This window comes from Papaver somniferum, chromosome 8, assembly GCF_003573695.1.
Source record: "Papaver somniferum cultivar HN1 chromosome 8, ASM357369v1, whole genome shotgun sequence".
NCBI classification, from domain to species: Eukaryota; Viridiplantae; Streptophyta; class Magnoliopsida; order Ranunculales; family Papaveraceae; genus Papaver; species Papaver somniferum.
In genome coordinates, this window is record NC_039365.1 from 150267170 (window position 1) to 150285431 (window position 18262).

The following is an 18262-nucleotide window of genomic DNA, read 5'->3' on the forward strand; positions in this document are numbered from 1 at the left end:
CAACTCCTTTTATAAATAGCAGTACATGTATATCTTCAATCATGACAAAATTACCTGTTTATCACATACAAATCATTTTTAGGCATGAAAATATTATTCTTCCTGACCACCACGGATCAAATGATTATTTTCGACTAAAACCCAAATAAAGATAAATGGAATCTATTGTCTGCATTCCCAAGTGACTTTAAATCTTTCTCAAGCCTAAAATATAAATGTTCTTCCTCGCACCTTCTTTCATTTTAAATTTCAAAAATCCTATTCGAACAGTCATTTTAAATTAAAAGAAAACTGCAGACTCACACAAAATCAATAATAGGATGCCATGTTTGCTTTGGCGTAGATGAGCCGTGTGTGATAACGGTTTTTACATGGTTTAAAGGGGCGGGTCTGTAAAAAACCATCCCTTAAATTTTTATCTCTTATTTATCCTATAAAGCTGTTTCTTTTACCTTGTACTGTCTCCAACCCAGACTCCGCAATCATAGTACGCGAGGGACACCATAACTCTCGATAGTCGAAATGAAATGGCTATTTTCCTCCGCACTTGAGCTAGACCGTTTACTTGACAGTTGACTCACTTGACAATTGGCGTCGGAAACATATAATTAAGGACTGTTTATCTAAGCATAAAGCGAAAGCTAAAGAAGGAATCTCAGTTGAACCATAATGTCAAAATTCTCTTGCTGGACTTATGCAAAAGGTTTATGAATTGACGCATATTTTCGAATCAGACCGTAGATATCAATTTGGGGAGGCATCTGGCACTAGTTTAGCGCGAGGGTCGAAAGCACGTAGAAGCTACAAGTAGATTCATTCACATAACAAATTTGTGAAAACCACAGACCATGCGGGTAGGTTCGTGAGTGCATATGAGCCTATGCCCATAATTATGAGGCAAATGGATGATGGGGGTGCTTATCTATGCACTTATCAACAAACGAATAATGTGCCTAGAAAATTCTAATAAAAGACTAGATCACAAAAGTAACTTAACATTTATGAAGATGATGATGATCAAAAACAAAACGAGATAAGAATAAAGTTTGTATGAAGTAACAAAATTGTTTGAGTCACACCAGCTTAAGTTACGTGTCAAAGCTCTTACACAACGTTTCTCCACGTAGTTATATAGAGACAAAATCCATTTCTCTTCTTTATTTCTCCCGTAACACTCATCTTCACCTAAAACTTGTATTTATCGATCTCTCTCACTCATCCTTCGCCACTTCTCTTCTCCCTCTCTCTCAAATTCTTGCATGCAAAACAGCTCTACAAAGTGATCATCATCTCACGAAGTAAATAAGATTCAACAAATTCAAGCAGTAGTGACATATTTTAGCTCTGTATAGACAGGAATCATGCCTCCAAGAGGTTTTGCCTTTGGCCGTACGGAGGAGTTCACGCACCCAGACTCCATGAGAGCCACCATCGCTGAATTTTTCTCCACCTTCATCTTTGTCTTCGCTGGAGAAGGCTCTGTTCTTGCTCTAGGTACGTGTATCTAACCACCACCTTTCAGTCATACGTAATGATATCGATTTTCATGCATGCATTATTTATGAAGTTTGAACAAAAGGAAAAGAAATTTTCACAAAGATTGTTATTTCACCATGCCGTTTTCAATCATTCTTGACAGGAAAGATGTATGGAGATACCACCACGGAGGCCTCAGGGTTGATAGCCGTCGCTTTGGCTCATGGGTTGGCATTGTTTGTGGCGGTGGCGATTGCACTTAACGTATCAGGTGGTCATGTGAACCCGGCTGTTACTTTTGGTTCCCTGGTTGGTGGTAGAATCTCTCTACTTCGTTCTATACTGTATTGGGTTGCTCAAATATTGGGTGCTATTGTTGCATCTCTTTTGCTGAGGCTCACTACTGTTGGCATGGTAAGAAATTGATCGATTCAATTAAGTGGATCACCCTATAATGTCATAGAATCATTTCAATGAATTTTTGATGCTCTTGTTTGTGTTTTGGTGACAGAGACCTGTAGGATTTACTGTGGCATCAGGAGTGGGAGAATTGCATGGATTGCTATTTGAGATCATTATGACATTTGGATTGATGTACACTGTTTATGCAACCGCAATTGATCCAAAAAGGGGTAGCTTGGGAACAATTGCACCATTAGCAATTGGGTTTATCGTAGGTGCAAATATACTTGCAGGTGCCCCGTTTGCTGGGGCATCGATGAATCCAGCAAGGGCTTTTGGACCAGCTTTAGTTGGATGGAGGTGGAGACACCATTGGATCTATTGGCTCGGACCATTTATTGGTGCAGGACTTGCTGGTTTGATCTATGAATATGTAATCATACCTGCTGAGACAACCCCACGTACTCATACTCATCAACCATTAGCACCTGAAGATTACTAAGTTTTTCTTTTCTTTGATGTTGGTTTCAGAATTAGTGTCCAGTCTTTGTTGTTCTGTGTAGGTGGTGTCCCTCTGTTCAGTGTTGTATTAGTATATAGAGAAAGATACTTTGGTGTTGTATTTTGTGTTGTCATTTGAAGTTTAAATAAATGCCTGCCGACCTCTTCTTCTATCTATTGTTACTTCATTGGTGTCTCTCTTCTCTGCTCTCTCCTTTCAGTCAGGCATGGAACGGTTATTTTAATATTCGACTGACCGTCACACTGTAGACGACCTCAGATGATAAATCACGGCCTCTGTTCCCGGGGGACATTTGTTACCTTGGCAGGTAAAGGAGATGTGCCGCATGTCGGACGAGTGTTGCAATAAGTGAAACCCAAAGTAGGCGAGCGTGAAAAGGTGAAAAAGTCCAACCCCAAATCAATAGAGATATAAATAGTCTATATATATTTGATGGACCTTCACTAGATCACAAAACAAGAAATAAAACGTTCAGTTCAAAGTTTACAGAACTGCCGGTAAGAATTTTAATGGACCTTCACAAGATTACAACACAAGAAAAAAGGTTCAGTTCAAGGTTTACAAACTGCGGATAAGATTTTTTTGATCATTAGTCTATACAAGAGCGTCAGGTGAGTTTCCTGGATCATCACCTAGATGGAACTAGAGGACATAGTGATGGCCATGGCCTCAGAATTAGGATCGTTTAGCATACAATTTAGCAACCCAAGGAGCAAGTTCAGTGTTATCAGGTTGTCTAGTATTGATAGAATAGTAATCAGACCAATAACAGGCTGACATTTTTTCACTGAGACTTCCTATACCCTGATCAGCTTTAGCGGAGGAATATATGCAGAACGGCAACCAGTCTTCACCACCATTCATTCTCCTCTTTCTCTCCCTAGGATAAGCCAGTGGTGCCTGAATATACCTGCACACTCAAAAGTGTTCAACCTTTTTCCATATAGTTTACTTGAGAGACAAACGAAGCCTGGACTTATTTAAAACTAGTATGTTGTACCTGATTCCTTGAAGGACAGCGTCCCAGCAGAAATGAGTATGGCCGAAGACATGGCAGGCAGAGGGACTCCCATCCGTTCCATGTATTGACCTAATTCTCACTTCCAAACTATCTGATCCAATGATCTTGTGTAGGTTTGGATAAAACAACATTCGTTTTTCTGGACAAAGCTCTTGCCTAAAATGAATACAAAATTAAGAAACAATTCCATTCTATTGACAGAGATCAAACTCTGTTACTAAAAATTTCTTAAATCAAAACAAAATTACAGCTAGATTTAAGCTAATCAGTATTTTATGCCAAAAAAATCAACACTTGCATCCAGTTCATTCTAGAGATGGGAGCTCAGAGGAAACACTTCTAGATAGGAAGAAAATGACTGAAGTAGAGGTGTGAACTAATAGGCAACATGGAACTGCAAATAGAGAGGTCTTCCCTCATTTAAATACGTCAAGTGAGTAGAAAGAGATGCGAGGAAACCATAGCTGAGCGACTGATATGTAGTGCAGTGAGGTGTGTGCCTCTGTTGAGTGTGTTGAAATGAAAGATTATGTAATGTCGGATCAAAGCTAGTAAAAATAGATTGTTTCTTTCAAAATAAGAAGGTATGAAAGTCTAAAAACTTTTCCCCAATGGTCATCTTAATTCTGGAGCATGTATGTCGCTTTCCCAACTTTGGTCGTCACTTCTTTGTTGCCCCAGCATTTTCTATTGGTGGTAATACTATTACTAACAACCTCTCGAGGGTTTTGTCCGTCTAATAAATAGAACAAAACATGCGACTGCCAATATTTGTGGCTAGAGTTGTCGAGTTTGCAAGATCTGCCATCGTGATATCAGTGATCTCGCATCATGCATGGCCCCAAGACTGTAATACTAAAGAGACCCTACCACGAATATGATCAACCTAGGAGTTGATGTAGCTTTCAATTAAAACGTGAGATTATAGTTTATAGATGAGTCTCTTATCTTTCCATAGCATTTGAGTTGCTAATTTGGAGTTGTATTGAAAGACATCCAAGTCTTAGGTGTTCCATCTGGAAAATGGGAATTACGGTGAGCGAGCGACTTAATGGCTTCATGATGGAAGTCCGAATTAGCTCCAGCTGAAAACATGAAAGTTATAGAGGAAGGTCTCATCTTTACAAAGAGCCATCAAGTGTCATTTGGATCAGTCTCATTTGGATCAGAATTGAGTGATAGGAGGCCCCGGATATTTACCCTTTCTGCTGTTTCAATTGTCAAAATCGGCTACTTACAAGGTGAAGAAGACGAAGTGATTGAGTCAACTCAGCTGACTCACTGATTTAACTCAGTCAACCCAATCATCCTCCTCAGCAACACTTAGCCAAATTTGGTCAATTTTCACTTAGAATCAGCACAAGGGTTAACTTTCAAGGGCTCTAAATCAGTCAATTCTGATCTAAAACGACGAGACCTTCCTCTATAACTTAATTTTTTTTATTCTAGAGCTAGTTCAATTTCCATCATCCCTTAAGATGTCCATTAAGTCGCTCACTCACCGTAATTCTCATACACAACACCTAATCTTTGGAGACTTGTATCTCTTTCAACACAGCGCCTTAACTTTTAAGCAAACTCGAATAATATGGAAAGATGAGACTCATATACTATCACAACTACAATCTGGACAAAATGGAATAAACGGATGATTCCAGACCATCCTGCTATGGGGAGGGTTCCACCATCGTTTGAATATACAGAAAGTGGGTACTAGGAAAACCAAGGAAAGAATGAGTGAGAGAAATATGAGGTGTGTACTCGTTCACTGTGAGTTTAGTGCGATAGATTGAGTGCATTGACGATAATCAAGTTTTGAAAAGAGCTTTTGTTTTAGCAAAGAAAATATCATTCTAAGACAGGTTCTGCCGAAATAACTTCTCAGTCTCTACATTTTGTAAACTAAGTAGTTCTCGTCACAAGCAAAGATAAACAACATCACTCATATCTCTTGTTCATTCCTGAGAGGATACCTCGTTACTAAGAAAGATCCAGAGGAAACATCTCCCCAGGAATTTCAAGTTAGCGGCTGAGATGTAGGTAACACCTATATAGAGGATACTTGGACAATCTCAGAGGCAACACCTCTCCAGAAATTTCAAGTAACCGACTGAAGGGCAGGTATAGAAGTAGAACTATGAATAGAGCTTTGACGAAAGAGAACTTTTGTAAAGAGACTTTGTTTTAGTAAAGAAAGCTATCATTCTAAGACAGGTTTCTGCCCAAATAACAGCTCAGTCTCTACACTTTACAAAAAAAAAGTATTTTTCTTCACAAACAAAACTAAGTGAGTGAGTTTTGGCGACTTTGAAGGGTCAAGACTCAAGAGAATGGCTGTTTCTGCAGACACAGTTTCACATAAAAAAATTCTACATCTATCGAAAGGGCACCAAACAAAAGGCTGAACAAGCGTCTTTTTCCCAATGAAGAACTACCAGGATATGGCACCAAGACTCAAGTCACTCAACCAACAAAAGGAGTAATAAGATACCGCGAACATAGGTATGACCATAAGAAATTGCAAAACCAGAAAAATAATCTAACTTCTGGTGGATCATAATCATCATATGCTCAGAAAAAACTGTCGTGTGCCTATGCTAACTGAACCAGCCCATCCTAGACAACCGATCTGTTGTATACAAATGAACCAAAATATGTCTATTTGGGTCTCCTTACTGCCATTTCCACCAAATTGTAGGTTAATTCTGTTAAAACCCACCATTTGCTGGCACATGGTATAACTTATAGAGATCAAATAGGCAAAGACTTTGAGCCTGAATTAATAAGACAGAACCACTGTTCTTTTTGTGTTAAAACTTCATTTTCCTCAGCAAACTGAAGAGCGGACCGTCATAAGAAGTAAGTACTAAGTATCAATAATTCAATATATATGGATGGATACTGAAGAAAGACAAAAAAATACTAGAGCGATCAATGTGCGACTTTAAAATTGCCAATTCAAAGAGTTAAGTTGATAGGACTAAATAAAATACTCTACTAATAATCTTCAAATGAGTTCAAGTGAGATACTAACCTTGGAAGAAAGTGGGAGAAGGTTATTATTTGGTTACAGCTTCTTTGGATTTCGTCAATTTTGTGTTGATTCTGCTCGTTCATAGCATCAAAGTATAGAGCAAGAGATACATCTTTGCTTGAAAGTTCATCAGGCCATTTGCATGCATGGAAGTCCTTGCACGCCTGCAAATACATGAAATTAAATTCAGACACAAAAAGGATGCAAGGATAATGAAAAGATTATCATACGAGAAACTAGGAAAAAATTGCAAATGGACATCACGGTTTTAGTAAACAACGTCTTACTTTCTACAACCAGAAGAATGACAAATCATGGTTTTAGTACTTTAAATGGTTATTTGGTTACTGCATAACAGAATTGCCTTCTATCTAAATTAAAGACTTTGAACCCCTTACAAGGAGGAAAAGAAAGTGATCACCATCTCCAAGGATAGAATACGAACGCCTGTGATGTCCTTCTCTTTATCGAAACTCTACAAAATTAGCAAGCCTAATCAGAGTAAAGTTCAACCTAATAAGTACTGAACCATAAATTCTTTGAATATAATATTGCAGAATGAGTAGCATAACAACCTCATGGTACCAAGAGAACAAAGGAATGATCCCTAGTCCATCCACCATCATCGGACTGGTTTCAACCCCTAGTCCTCTACATCCATCAAGCAATCTATTGAGCTTATCAAGTGAATCAAGCTGAAAATTGCACACACAATCTTATCAAGAATTGTCTATATCAACCTCAAATCTCACTATGTTGTTACTGTACTAATTGCTTCTAGGAATCGAATTAACAAATATATGAGGCTAACACAAAAGGATTGATCCAAATTACTTACATGCTTCTCTCCCTTGGATCGGCGCCAAAGATCGTGGTTCCCTGGTACAAAGAAGACATGTTTAAACCGATCTTTCAAAACGGACATCGTCAAGACGAAGTTATTGTATGTTTCAGCAACATCACCGGCAACCAGGAGAACATCTTTCCTGTATCTTTTGGTTGATAAGCTATTAACCCAAGACATGTTTTCTGAATAATCCGTGTGCAAATCCGAAAGCACAAAAACTCGAAGAGCATCTTCAAATGTCTCTCCATTACCATTAGATGGTACCAATATCGGAGGTCGTTGAATGTAACTCTTAATGATTCGTTTTCTGTACCTAATGGGAACTGAATATCTGTGTGAGAAGTTAATCTTTGAGTGGTTGGATTGTTGTAGAGGTAGGATCGGGCAGGATGGGAGTAAACCCGTCACTACCATGACGATAACAAACTATGGATCTGATCTGTATCTGTATGAAAAAAATCAAATGAAGTCTACATTACATTACACGGAGGAAAATCCACCAAAATGAGATGTGTGATGAGAACTCATTCAAGTCAAAATTGAAGTTGTTGAATTCACACAAGTACCTTGTTGTTCCAGAGAAACCACAGCAGGAAATTGGAAGATGAAGGAGTAGAGTGGGAGAGAGCTTTGTCGTGTCGATTTAAGGAATCAGGATTTATTTGCTTCCAGAAAGGAGAGAAACCTTGGAACTGTCGGAGGACTCGGAGCATAAAAGCTGAACAAACATTTAATGTTCTATTTTATTTAGGAATTTTTGACAGATTACCCCTACTTTTCACATTACACTAAAAAAGTGTTTCCGTTTTTAGAAATTTGTTAAAATATTCCGTTTTATTCAAAAGGCAAATTTCATCCGGTTAAATGATAGGTGACAGTTATCTTTCCAATTAAAAATCATATTTATTCCTGAACTACATCTCCTTGGTGGGGAGGGTAAATGATCCGACGATCCTGAAAACCGTGTAACGATCCTGAACCGGCCTCGACGAACCTGAAAGGGTTGTCACGATCCTGAATCGGGCTCGACGAACGTAAAAAAATATTGTAGAAGGTCGATTTTCTCCCAACCAAAAATCCCAAAACACTTGAAATGATGAACCTTTTTTGGGAAATGATGTAACAAACCTGAAAGCGGTGTAACGATCTTGAACCGGACTCGACGAACCTGAAAAATGATGTATAAAATCAATGTGGCAATAAGTAAAGGAAAATATGTAAAGTAAATTAATTTTAATTAACACTATATGGAAAAACTAAAGTGAGGATATTTTAACAAATTCTAAAAAAACGGGGGCATTTTTTTAGTGGTTATCCAAAAAGCTGAGTACTTTATCAAAATTCTCTTTTATTTACGAACTTGGCCTAGGTGTGGGAAATTTAGAAACTATACTCCCTTCACTTGTGCATGAGTGCTAAAGGAGTTATCGGGATCGGTAGAGGTATCGTTTTATATAAGACAAAAATATTAAAGTCGATCCTGACTGTTGGATTTAGCTTTAGCTGGTCGTGACCAAGAAACCACCGGCCAATATGATCGTCAGATCACTCAAACAGCACCCCTGCTGATCCCGGTAACCCCTTTAGTAATCATGCATTTTTGGGTCCTTCGGAAATTTCCTCGACAATGTAATATATCGGGTTGCAAACCAAAAATAAAACGAATGTAATCGAGACTGTTTCAATGAGTTGACTCATTCTTTAAATACGTTTTTAAAAATTTACATTCCGAAGCTTAGTTGATCTGATTTTATGCATTATTTATGATTTTGTTTGTTCTTATCATGATTAAATTCGTTTGTCAATGTGGAATTTGTCTAGAGAATTCTTTGCTCGCAATATAAATTAGTTTTATCTTATCTTAAAACTTTGAAACCCTATTTTGCTCTTAATCCTTTCTTAATATGAGGTTTTAGTACTTTTCTAATGGGTAACTTTTTTGCAAGTTTTTTGACGATTTTGTGGAGTATCCGGTGGTGGAGTTCAGCATGTGTTTTGCATCTAAACAAAAAACATTGGTGTTAGTAGCAGTGGTGCAAACCATCTTCTTCCTGGTGATGGTCCATGTTCGTAGTCACGAAATTTCATTGTTTCTTTCCAATCCCAGTACCCATTCAGATCATGAATATCATTTACATCATCTTCATCATCAAGTTCCTGATTCCAATCATGTTCTCCATGATTATCTACTACATGAAAGTCAACTTCACCTGAAAATTCAAATTTTTGGCTCTTAAACTCCAGTCAATCACCATCCGAGATATAAGCCTTAGTTTTGGGTACATGCTTAAATTTGTATTCCTTATACTCAAATTTATTTTGTTTCTCTTCAAAGTCCAATCAAAGACATTATGCTGGATATTAAGGGGTAAAAATCTAGGTTTAAGGAAAGTTATTATAGCATATATACAGTTAATTCTTACGATAAACATATTTTTCTAAGCCACATAATTTTGAGATTTAAATCCATTTGTCTTCAACATCGAAGAAACCCTAAAATTTCTTCATCACAAGGAAACGTATTAACCAACTTTCAAGGCAACTGAGAAATGCTAATATTGAAGCACCAGCTATTCGTTGGAGGAATGTGGGTTCTTTTCAAATTATTAATGAAGCTGCTGAAAAATGGTCTTATGTTATATTAGGAAAACTCATGGAGAAGGATAAAATTAAGATAAAATTTATAAGAGAAGAAATAACTCTCTATGGATGAGATATCACAACAAGAAAATTCGTATAGTGGGAGACAACCTCATGCTTGTGAAGCTGAGCAGGAAACGTGATGAAGTGATTGATGATGGTCCTTGGTTAATTGATGGAGTTTTGCTTACCATCCAGAAATACTACTCAAACATCCCTCTGAAGCATCTTTACGCATCAAAAACTTACGGGACAGTTCAAATACCCGAAACTTGAGATATGAATGCAGCGATTATTGATGAATCTATTGGATTCATGGGAAATAAAATTTCTATAGTACCTAAAAACTGCAGGTCTAGATATGGTAATATTATAAAAGCAAAAATAGAGATTGAACTTAACAAACCTTTATATCGAGGTGGATGGTGGAAAACAATATCTGGTAAGGATGTATGGATCAGATATCATTCGGATCTTCAATCCAAAAACATCTGCACTAAGTATTCTGTGATGGGTCATTTAGAAGATAGTTGCCTTCACACTGCTTATCTTTTTTATCTGGATAATTTGATTGTCACTGAATTATGAAGCTCATCAAAGAGAAGAGGCGGATGTTTATGAAGGAGATGAAAATGGGAGTCTAAGTAATTCCATATAAGAAGAACTAACAAATGAGGAAGCTCTATAAGGTCCAAGAAATTAAAAGTGTTAGAGCACTGCTCGGTCGAACTCGCAAGCATTGCTATCTCAAGCTTGTTTTTCAAGTTTAGTTGTCAAAACTATAAGTATTGATTTCTATTCTACTTATAGCTATGTCTAGGATTAGGATAGAATGTATAGTTGAGCTTTAGACTTCACAACATTCATCGATTGAAGACGAAGAACTACTAAGGGGAGCTTGTGGAACTTTATCAACAAAAGGTATGTGGAGACTTGAAATCATCTATCATTCAGAAGTCTATTTCTATTCTATCTCCTATTGAGACAAAAGTCGTATAACTATATAGACTTTACATTATTGATAGACACATTTTTGTGACCGAATTGTCCTCAATTTTCAGTATTGTTGGTACTCGATTTTCTACTTATTATGGTATTTTATGTGTTTGTAAGTACTTTTGGAAAATAAACATTTTTGAAAAATTCGGCTCGAAAAGTTGGTATAGGCACCCGGAGGACACATGTTATTCGGACTCTCAGTTTTGGATAAGGGGCACCCCAGGGAGCCAACTGCTAATCGCACCCCATTACTGGTTAAGGGGCTCCATCTTCTTCCTTGATTTGAAAAGAAAAATTGACGGGAAATTTGGTTTCAACGGTAAAGGATTTATTATATTTAAGATAAGAATATCTTCTTGCCTTACAAACATGAAGTTTTGAAGAAAAAGGAAGTTATCTTGTATTAAACAAGAAAGATATCCTTAGAAGATTTTATCTTGGATTTTATTCTGTGAATTAAAGAAGATATGGGTTTAGTAAAGACATATATAGAATAAAGAGAAGGAAAAATTCCTGAAGATATTTTTAATTAAAAAGAAGAAGATTTTGGAGTTATGGAAGAATATATTTGAGTGATGCGTATTTGAGTGTATAAATAGAGAGCTAGAGAGCACACTTGGGAGGAGATTTGAGAGAGAAAAGAAAATCACTGCTTTAATATTTTTCTCACATTTTCATCATTTGTAAACCAATTTTTGAGCCATGATTAAATATTTTAAGTGTGTTTTCGACATGATGAGCTAATCCCCAACACTGGGACGACGGAGGAAGACGAGTGTCATACATGGGTAACATTATTTAATTCTTTTTAAGACTTTTGCATTATTTTTAATTGAAATATGATTTGAATTAATTGGTTGTCATTTAATTTGATGAAGTATGCTTAGCTTAAATGTTTTGATACATCATGCTTAGGATTTACAACTAATCTTTTGAGAATCTACCTTGGCAAAATAAGAGTCCATGTTAATTTTATTTATTGAGCTTTAATTGTTGAGAATAAATAAATCGAACCATATGTTATGAATTCGACGAAATCCTAGTCCCAGTAACTCTCTTCATCTTGTGACAATATTTTGTATATAATTTTCTTTTATTTTAGTTTATTAATTATTAAAATCAATCTCATCAAGTCCGAGTGAACGACAACCTTCTTACCACTATATAAAATTCGATCAATTTTTGGCGACGCCGACACGAGCTTGTTCATAGATTTGTTTTTAGGTTTTATTTTTATTATTTTTGTTCTTTTTTACACCTTTTGGTATTTCTTGTTTGTTTTCAGATTTGGAGCTGAGCTAAAGAAAAAGGGAAGGACACTTTTTGGCCGAGAAACTGTAAATAGGGTTTTAGTTTTTGTAATTTTTCTTTTTATTTTTGGACACTTTTTGGACTGGACATTATTATTTTTAAACCCTAAGGAAGGGCTAAGATTAAATATAAACTGTTTGCAGGGAAGGACGACAGTTACGATACTGTCTCGGCCCCTCAGGTTCGTACACTGACATTGGAATCAGTGGCCTGAGTCGACTTCAACGGTTCATCGCCTGTCTGGTACGGGAGGTAAGACTCTATCCACCCACGAATGTCCTGTCAGTGGGTTTTATTTTGTGTTAAGAATGTCGAACTGGTATTATAATAGCCAATACAACGAATATCCGACTGAACAAAATGGACATTACTATTTTGACCATAGTGTGAATAGTGATTGGGAACATCAACCTATTGAAAGTTGCTCATACCATGGTGAGCCCAATTACTATTCGCGCACCCCCGGGTTATACGAGCAAAAAAATCCTCATATTTCTCTAGAAGAGTCTCTCAAGAGTTTCAATGAGTCAACACAGAAGTTTCACTTATTTATGAAGGAGACTTATAATATTCTGCTTCCAGAAGAGTCCGTAAATCAGTCAACTAAGATGTCTCTAGAAGAGTCCCTCAAGCAGTTTACTGAGAGTACAAATAGGATTGTGGAAATATTTGCTCAAGATAGTCTTAAATTCCAATATATTGTTCCTAATACCACCCTTGAAAATAAGGATAGTTTTTATAATCAAGATGACGAGGTTAGAATTGGTAACACTACTTGTTTAGATGAGGTTCGATCATAATCATCATTGAGGATAGTATTGATGAAGAATTTGAAATATGTGGGCATAGTGTATCAGGAATTTGTTACTCCGGTTGAGCTTTATAATGATAATATTATTTCTAGTACAAATCCAAATAATTTTAATAATTATTCACCTATTCAAAAGGACGAGGATTTGACTAGAAATATCCCCGTTTTAGACGATGTAGTTTTTCCTTTTCACGAAGCCAACGAAGGTTTAGAGGAACGAGTTTATTTTGAGTCTAGCGATTTAGAAACAGTAGTCTTAGACAAAGAAAGTGAACTCGTAGAGATGAGTGAGGATGAACCTGACTTAGAAGAATCAATTGACCATTTCCAGGAATCTGATGACCTAGAAATTAGGGAAGTTGTGACTAGTCTTTCTAGAGACACTGAAAATTATAAGTTTGGGGGTGATTATCATTCTCCGTGTGCTTTAACTCTTAAAAAGGTCCCTCACTTGGGACTTGATATATGTGCCTCAACCATTGTGCCAGATTACCGTCATACTAGCTATCCTGAACCTAATAATGTCCAGGAAGAAGTTCAGTTGTTAGAAACCCATCTTCTGGTTGATGTGGTTTACCCAGGCTATGATACCCATATTGATTTTCTTTTCCCACCAAAAGCTTTTATTCCAATTGTGGGAACGTTTGAATTTGAAATATGTCAGTTATTGAGTTTTGAGACTAAATCTAATTACTTTAGGAGATTAGGGTCGACACATTTGTTTAAGTAACACCACCGCTCTCATTGTGGTCAGATGTGTGAGTCAAATCTGATTGACTTAGAGGATCCCCAGTTATTCAGATTATTATTATTATGTGCTTCTAAGTTTTTATTTGAGTTTTTCCAGACTCTAGAACCTGAACATTCGGATCTAACTTATGAGGAAACGCAACCCATGGAAATATTTTATCTAGACCCTGTTATAGAACCTGAACATGAACCACATCTAGATGTAGTTGTCTTAAACAGGAAACTAGACAAGGTTGTGCTTTATTTGTTAATTTTCTTGGCATGTTGCAAATTCCTTTTACTTGTGATAGCTCTATTTGGTTTTGGTGATCCGCAGGTATTCCGGCTATTACTTTATAATTCTATAAGGTGACTGATCCTTTCTTGGTCTGGCTGAAGACGTTAAACTTAGCACTTCTTTGGAGGTAACCCAATCTCATGCAATATGGTAATATCTTTCCTTAACTATTTTGCTTCAAATGGTAACAGTTTCTCCTTGTTCATATGCTTTTAATTTTATCTTTAGAACATTGAGGACAATGTTAGATTTAAGTTTAGGGGTATGGGAGAAACTTTTTAGTTGCAATAAATAAACTCCAGAGCCTAGAAATTTATGTTTATTAAGGATGGCACTAACCAATCTAAGTGGATGGAAGCATCTTGGTTATAGGAGTTGAGGAACCAATCTGATTAGATGGAAACATCTAAAGAGTATATTCATAAAAGCACAGAGCTCAGGTGTTAGAATTTAAAAAAAAAAACATGGTAGTTTCGCCATATCTCGTTGAATCCTTTTGACCTTCTGTTTTTATTTTCTTATAAGTGATTGGGTGAAATATAGTGATTCAGATACAAAAAATAAATAAAAAAATAATAATAATAATAAGACCAGACCATCAGACCAACCGGAATAAATTCAATAAAGTCGTCCACTGGATCCCTTGTATATGCCAGTTGTGTTGACCTAGAGTTAGGATTATCACCCGCTGGTTCCCTTGTATATGTCAGTTGTGTTGATATTAGTCAGACCGATATCTCAGTCCATTAGGATAGGTTCACCTTAGTCAACATCAAAACCATCTATGTTTTTCTCTACATCCATCTTCTTAATCTTTCCATGTGATTGGTTGACTCCGGTTATGATGTACAGAAACTATCTGAGTAGAGCTCTGTCACTTATATGAATTTTAGTATGCTTGAGTGCAAACTCGTGTACAACAATTGGAATTTCGCATCAGGGTACTTCCTCCTGTAGTCGATGAGAATATGCCAACCAAGGAGATTCTTTAGTACCTTCCAAGGTTTTTCGTAGATAACTAGGGTCCGGAGTAAATATTTTGTGGGTACACCTACGGTAAACCCTCCGGAGACAACACTCCATCGCTAGGGCCACCTAGCGGTTTAACGGCTTGCTGCACGTGCTAAGTGTACTCATTTTTATTTTTCTATATTATATTTGCTCGAGGACTAGGAAATAATAAGTTTGGGGGTATTTGATAGAAACATTTTTGTGATCGAGTGGTCCTCAATTTTCAGTATTGTTGGTACTCGATTTTCTACTTATTATGGTGTTTTATGTGTTTGTAGGTATTTTTGGAAAATTCGGCTCGAAAAGTTGGTATAGGCACCTGGAGGACACATGTTATTCGGACTCTCAGTTTAGGATAAAGGGCACCTAACTGATAAGGGGCACCCCAGGGAGCCAACTGCTAATCGCACCCCATTACTGGTTAAGGGAGCTCCATCTTCTTCCTTGATTTGAAAAGAAAAATTGGAGGGAAATTTGGTTTCAACGGTAAAGGATTTATTATCTTTAAGATAAGAATATCTTCTTTCCTTACAAACATGGAGTTTTGAAGAAAATGAAGTTATCTTGTATTAAACAAGAAAGATATCCTTAGAAGATTTTATCTTGGATTTTATTCTGCGAATTAAAGAAGATATGGATTTAGTAAAGACATATATAGAATAAAGAGAAGGAAAAATTCCTGAAGATATTTTTAATTAAAAAGAAGAAGATTTTGGAGTTATGGAAGAATATATTTGAGTGATGTGTATTTGTGTGTATAAATAGAGAGCTAGAGAGCACATTTGGGAGGAGTTTTGAGAGAGAAAAGAAAATCACTGTTTTAATATTTTTCTCACATTTTCATCATTTGTAAACCACTTTTTGAGCTATGAATAAATATTTTAAGTGTGTTTTCGACATGATGAGCTAATCCCCAACACTGGGACGACGGAGGAAGACGAGTGTCATACATGAGTAAAATTATTTAATTCTTTTTAAGACTTTTGCATTAATTTTAATTGAAATATGATTTGAATTAATTGGTTGTCATTTAATTTGATGAAGTTTGCTTAGCTTAAATGTTTTGATACATCGTGCTTAGGATTTACAACTAATCTTTTGAGAATCTACCTTGGAAAAATAAGAGTCCATGTTAATTTTATTTATTGAGCTTTAATTGTTGAGAATAAATAAATCGAACCATATGTTATGAATTCGACGAAATCCTAGTCCCAGTAACTCTCTTCATCTTGTGACAATATTTTGTATATATTTTTATTTTAGTTTAGTTTATTAATTCTTAAAATCAATCCGAGTGAACGACAACCTTCTTACCACTATATAAAATTCGATCAATTATACACACTAGATATTTCGAGCTGAGTTTAACTCGCTTACATATTTCTCGAAATATGTGTTGGTAAGCTTTCGCTTTAACCAAGTTCATCTTTTATTCTTGACGAAAGTCAAAAGATAATCATGTGAAAATCGCCACGTAACATCTTACATGATTTGTGTGAGACAATCATTTGATGTAGACTCGGAATGTTTCGTATTGATCATTTGATCACTTGAAAATTGCTTTGAAGCTAATAGTTTGTGTGAGACAGCTATTCACGTCTTCTAAGAATGTTTCAATGATTAAAATAGGAGTTTAGAACGATTAACCTTTGATTGGATATATCACAGTATGCGTACTTGTATGATAACTGTTGCAAGTGTATTCCAAGTCCGCGAATTTAGTATATATACCCGTACACGTACTGATTCAACAGTTGAAGTCTAGGAACTATAACATCCATACCCGTATGCGTACTGATTCAACTGAGTTCGGTCATGAACGACAGTATGCGTACCCGTTTGCATACTGGCGAACAAGACCAAGTCCGGGAACTTAGGTATGCGTACCCGTTTGCATACCTGAGTGGGTTAAGTTCTAAAATCGGTTATTCATGAACAAATACATATGAATGCAATCTTTGCAAACCGTAGCTATAATGTTCATGAATTGATTCGTATAAATCAAAACCGATTTTTCTTCAATTGTATCTTGTATACTTCTATGAGAATATAAACAATTAAACAACTCTATAACTAGTTTCATTTGAGTCATTTGAACTAGTTGTGATTAAGATGAACAAGGTTGATATGAAAGTGTTCATATGGCTAACTTCGGTTAACTAATGTTGAGCCAACTAAGTGTACATGTTTAGGTATGGTTACCTATATCTAAATGAAGGTACATTTCATTTGTGTGTAACAAGCTAAGACAATCTAACGGTTGAAAGATATTAGCATGAATCTAATCAGGTTTTCGTCTAACAATGAATATTGAATGCTTTGTAACCAAGGTAGCATTGATTGCAAACCCTGACTTGAAGACTATATCAGGGAGACTCTAGCAACCGGGAAACCTAATCCCCATACCTCGTGTGTGATACTAGTTGCGACTAGAATCGATTCTCCTTTAACCTAGGTTTTTCCTAAAACCATTATAGGTTAACGAATTAAAGACTTCATTGGGATTCTGAAGCTAGACCCAGCTATTTTCTCTGTAGTTGCGTGTTATAATCTTATTTCGTTCTATCGTATTGACTATTATATTCTCTAATATTTTCTCGATATTTAATCTCCGATAGGTAAGATATAGAAAGTAATCACAAATGTATTCGTCTCATTCTTTGTGATTCCACAATATCTTGTTCCGCTACCATACGGTTAAGTTATTGTGAGGTGATTGATATCACTAGGCTGTTCTTAGGAAATATAAGTCCAGTGTATCAATTGGTTCATATTCGCCTTGATTTATCAAAAGACGGAAAAAAAACACATATGTATTTCTGTGGGAGACAGATTTATCTATTCAATAGACTTTTCTGTGTGAGACAGATTTGTTTATCAAGTCTTCGACTTCGGGTCGTATCAACTCTTATTTGTGGGTGAGATCAGCTAAGGAAATCAAGTGCGTAGAGTCCTGCTGGGATTCAGAGGCGTAAGCAACGCACATGTACCTTAATCAGTGTGAGATTGGTTAGGGCTCAACCACATCCCATTCCGAAGTTAACTTTGTTAGAGCATAGCTTGGTTGAACCCACCAAGAGTTGGTATGTCAAGTTTGATTATCATATTTTAGTGAATCAAAACTCATTTTAAGAGTCGTTGATTATGTATTAGAGTCAAC

At 36.3% G+C, this 18262-nt stretch overlaps 2 protein-coding genes across 2 annotated transcripts; one reads left to right on the forward strand and one right to left on the reverse strand.

Annotated features, from left to right (window-relative positions):
- Positions 1-1248: 1248 nt before the first annotated feature.
- On the forward strand, positions 1249-2543 carry LOC113306959 (aquaporin TIP3-1-like). Its single transcript, XM_026555877.1, has 3 exons — positions 1249-1494; positions 1640-1890; positions 1988-2543. Exons 1-3 carry the CDS (start codon positions 1362-1364, stop codon positions 2378-2380), a joined length of 777 nt encoding a protein of 258 aa, XP_026411662.1. The 5' UTR covers positions 1249-1361; the 3' UTR covers positions 2381-2543.
- Positions 2544-2808: 265 nt separating this feature from the next.
- Positions 2809-8025, reverse strand: LOC113303489. The gene is made up of 7 exons (XM_026552525.1): positions 7870-8025; positions 7295-7748; positions 7032-7151; positions 6878-6931; positions 6457-6620; positions 3402-3578; positions 2809-3311 (listed from the first exon to the last, which is right to left on the reverse strand). The coding sequence occupies exons 2-7, from the start codon at positions 7715-7717 to the stop codon at positions 3077-3079; spliced, it is 1173 nt and encodes a 390-aa protein (XP_026408310.1). The 5' UTR covers positions 7718-7748; positions 7870-8025; the 3' UTR covers positions 2809-3076.
- Positions 8026-18262: the final 10237 nt, after the last annotated feature.

What these genes read in the sequence shown, in the direction of transcription:
- LOC113306959 (XM_026555877.1), top strand. Translation starts at nt 1,362, where the DNA reads ATGCCTCCAAGAGGTTTTGCCTTTGGCCGTACGGAGGAGTTCACGCAC. An exon ending in AGGCTCTGTTCTTGCTCTAG is followed by an intron (nt 1,495 to 1,639) that starts GTACGTGTATCT and finishes CATTCTTGACAG; the next exon opens with GAAAGATGTATGGAGATACC. An exon ending in GGCTCACTACTGTTGGCATG is followed by an intron (nt 1,891 to 1,987) that starts GTAAGAAATTGA and finishes TTTTGGTGACAG; the next exon opens with AGACCTGTAGGATTTACTGT.
- LOC113303489 (XM_026552525.1), bottom strand. Translation starts at nt 7,717, where the DNA reads ATGGTAGTGACGGGTTTACTCCCATCCTGCCCGATCCTACCTCTACAA. An exon ending in GTATTCTATCCTTGGAGATG is followed by an intron (nt 6,621 to 6,877) that starts GTGATCACTTTC and finishes ATGTATTTGCAG; the next exon opens with GCGTGCAAGGACTTCCATGC. An exon ending in TTCTCCCACTTTCTTCCAAG is followed by an intron (nt 3,579 to 6,456) that starts GTTAGTATCTCA and finishes TATTCATTTTAG; the next exon opens with GCAAGAGCTTTGTCCAGAAA.